At 59.3% G+C, this 2,878-nt stretch overlaps 1 protein-coding gene across 1 annotated transcript; it reads right to left on the bottom strand.

Annotated features, from left to right (window-relative positions):
- Window positions 1–153: 153 nt before the first annotated feature.
- On the bottom strand, window positions 154–2,837 carry LOC120859946 (renin-like; the record flags this gene model as incomplete). Its single annotated transcript, XM_040235842.1, has 3 exons — window positions 2,647–2,837; window positions 784–792; window positions 154–322 (listed from the first exon to the last, which is right to left on the bottom strand). Coding segments are annotated over exons 1-3 (312 nt in total), but the record flags the coding sequence as incomplete, so codon positions are not given.
- Window positions 2,838–2,878: the final 41 nt, after the last annotated feature.

Genomic DNA, 2,878 nt, shown 5'->3' with positions numbered 1-2,878 from the left:
GCTGCCCACCCCAGCACACAGTTTAGTGACCCTCCGTCTCTTCTTGTTGTCCCCTCCCCCTAACCCATCATCTCTGTGTCCCTTCCCTGGACCGAGCAAGGGCTGCACTCGGACAGAGGGTGGGATGGCAGCCCAGCCCCCTTGCAGGCCCACCCCCAGCAGCAGCAGCACTTTCAGAGGGAAGAGCGTTGAGGGTCCTGACCCTTTCATTCTGATCTGCCAGGAGCCAGGCTTGCTGATGCTCACGTAGTGGAAATTCTCTTGGTAATACTGGGGGTCACTGCCTCCCAGCACGATCTCGCCCCCTAGCAGGTGGGAATTCCTGAAGGGAAGATTACAGTAGCATGACACCCACGGCCTCCAGGACTCAGTAACCCCAGCTGCCAGGGAGGCGGGGCCCAGGCTCAGGGCCGGCGGCAAGGCTGGGGCGTGGCGTGGAGGCCGCTTCTCCACCTCTGCCCGTCCCCAAAGCTCAGTCAGAGGGTTCCAGGGTGGTCCAGCAGCACCCAGTAAAGCCTCCCCAGAGAGGCCACAGAGGAGGGGCAGACGCAGGACAGGGTCGCCCCCCACCTCACTGGGGCCTGAGCAGTGGGGGACCTGGGGTGGGCCCCCGGGAGCTGCTGGGGTGGTGGGCAGGGGCGTGAGGGAGGCGGGGGTAGATGGGGAGCTTGGGCGTGAGTGGTGCCCGGCCCGCTGCAGTGAGTTTGGGGCAGGTGGCATGTGTGATTCTGGGCCAGGTGCTCTGGAGGGTCAGCGCCAAGTGGGGGCTTTCCATCTCCTTACTTGGAATCTCTGCAGAGAAAGAGACAGCAGAAAGGAAGCTTTTGTTTCAGGTGAGCCCCACCAGCCCGTTGTTCGGCAGGGGGTATTACACACTCTTTTTCCCCTACAGGCAGTGGAGTCACCAGGAGGTAGGTTGCTGAAGTCACCCTAGCAGTGAGTGGAGGACTGGAGCCAGGACCTCTGGTGCCCCATCCAAAGCTGATGCCCCTTGCTTTCCTCTCCTCGAGATGGCATGATGCCTCCCACAGGTCAGGGTCTACCTTGGGGATGGTTTCCTGTGTGTGTGTGTGTGTGTGTGTGTGTGTGTGTGTGTGTGTGTGTGTTAAGAGAGAGAGATGGGGTTTTCCAGCACAGGTCAGGGTCTGTCTTGGGGATGGTTTCCTATGTGTGTGTGTGTGTGTGTGTGTGTGTGTGTGTAAGAGAGAGAGATGGGGTTTCCAGCACTCTTAGGAGGCAGGTGTGTGTGCTTGTTGCAGCACATAGCTCACACATGTTACTGGTGCAAGTTGCACCATTATGAGTCCAGTACACGTGCATCTGTGCTAGACGAGCTCCCCTCACCTCTCTCCCAACACTTCACGGTCTCTCTGGGCATTTCCTCCTTCTCATCCCAGAGTAAAGGAAGAGGCAGGCCTCTCCTCTACAAGGCCTCTTTGCTGGGATTCCCCTCCATCCCGTGGCCTCTCGGCTCCTGCCCTCAATTGTCTTCTTTTCCTGCTTTTTCAGTTGCTGGCCCTCTGCTGGCTGATTCTCCCATCTGCCCATACTCGGGCATCCTCCAGCATTTACAGACACCTGCACGTCTCTCCCTGCTTCTCTGCGCAGCTGTGTCTGCGTCCCTCCCCAGGCAGACTTCTCACGGTGGGCCTTTCCCTCCCTGACACCCACACCTGTCTTGGCACTGCCTGCCTTCCGCCCTTGTCCGGCCTCTGAAGCAGCTCTTCCCAAGACTGCCCCGCCCGCCAGCTGGTGGTCTTTTCTCAGTCACTCTCTTTCTCTCGCCAAACCAGACACTCCTTTCCGTTTTATCTTTGCGATGTTTCTGGGTGCTGGCCTTCCCCTCTGTCCTCATTGCTACTGGGCTGCAGCTGTCATGCCTATGAACCCGTCTCCAGCTTGTGCCCAGCAGCTCAGGGCAGATCGCAGCTCTGCTCCACAGCTGGTGCTAGCTTCCCCAAGCCTGGCTGTGCTGCAGGCAAGTTTGGCCTGCAGTTGAAAGCACAGGGTTTCCACCTCACGTGCCCTGTTTTGCTCGTCATATTGTAATGTTGCTTGTCTTCCCTGCTGGACTGTAAGCTCTGTGAGGGCTGGAACTCTGTCTTGTACGCTGTGTTCATGGCTGTACCCCTAGAGCCTTGCAACAGTGCTTGTCGCGTCGGTGTCCAATGTTTGTGGAGTCAGGGTCTGAGCAGATACGTGAAGGGACTAACGAATGAAGTCAGCAGTCCACGTGAGAGGAGCCAGGCCCTCACAGGGAGGCCCAGCGGTCATGGCAAGGCCTCGCTTCCCATCACCGCCACTCTGCGCTCTTCTCTTGCTCTGGAGCAGTGCTGAACTAAACTGTAAGTAAAAGCCTCGTCTGCCAAGATGGAACTGTGCTGGGCTTGTGGAGTCCAGGGTGGCAGCCGGTAGTCACTGCGGCCACTGAGTACTTGAAAGGTACAGTATGACTGAGGATTTGAGTGCCTGACTTTATGTCCTTTTCATTTAAGTGCAGGCTTCCACGTTGGATCGTATCCCTCTGGATATGGAGTGAGCACCGCCTGATCCTGAACGCAGCAGTCCTGCTCGACCCGCCTCCTCTTCCCCCGGCCCCGCCCCGCCTCCTCTTCCCCCGGCCCCGCCCAGCCCCGCCCCGCCCACCTGCTGTAGTAGACGGAGAAGACGTCCTCCGTCAGCACCCGCTGGGCGAGGATGTGGTCAAAGACAGGCGTGACGCCGCCGACGGCCTGGGCGGGGAAGCCCATGCCCAGGACGCCGTCAAATTTGGCCAGCATGAAGGGCCTCAGGGGCAGCTCCGTGACCTCGCCAAAGGTCTGTGTGACTGTGATCCCGCCCACCTGTGGAAGGAAGGAGCACCAGGGGAGACCAAGCC

The sequence above is a fragment of the Oryx dammah genome, unplaced genomic scaffold, assembly GCF_014754425.2.
Source record: "Oryx dammah isolate SB20612 unplaced genomic scaffold, SCBI_Odam_1.1 HiC_scaffold_4904, whole genome shotgun sequence".
Classification (NCBI taxonomy): domain Eukaryota; kingdom Metazoa; phylum Chordata; class Mammalia; order Artiodactyla; family Bovidae; genus Oryx; species Oryx dammah.
The sequence above is the reverse complement of the archived record's forward strand: the minus strand, read 5'-3'. Positions and strand labels throughout refer to the sequence as shown.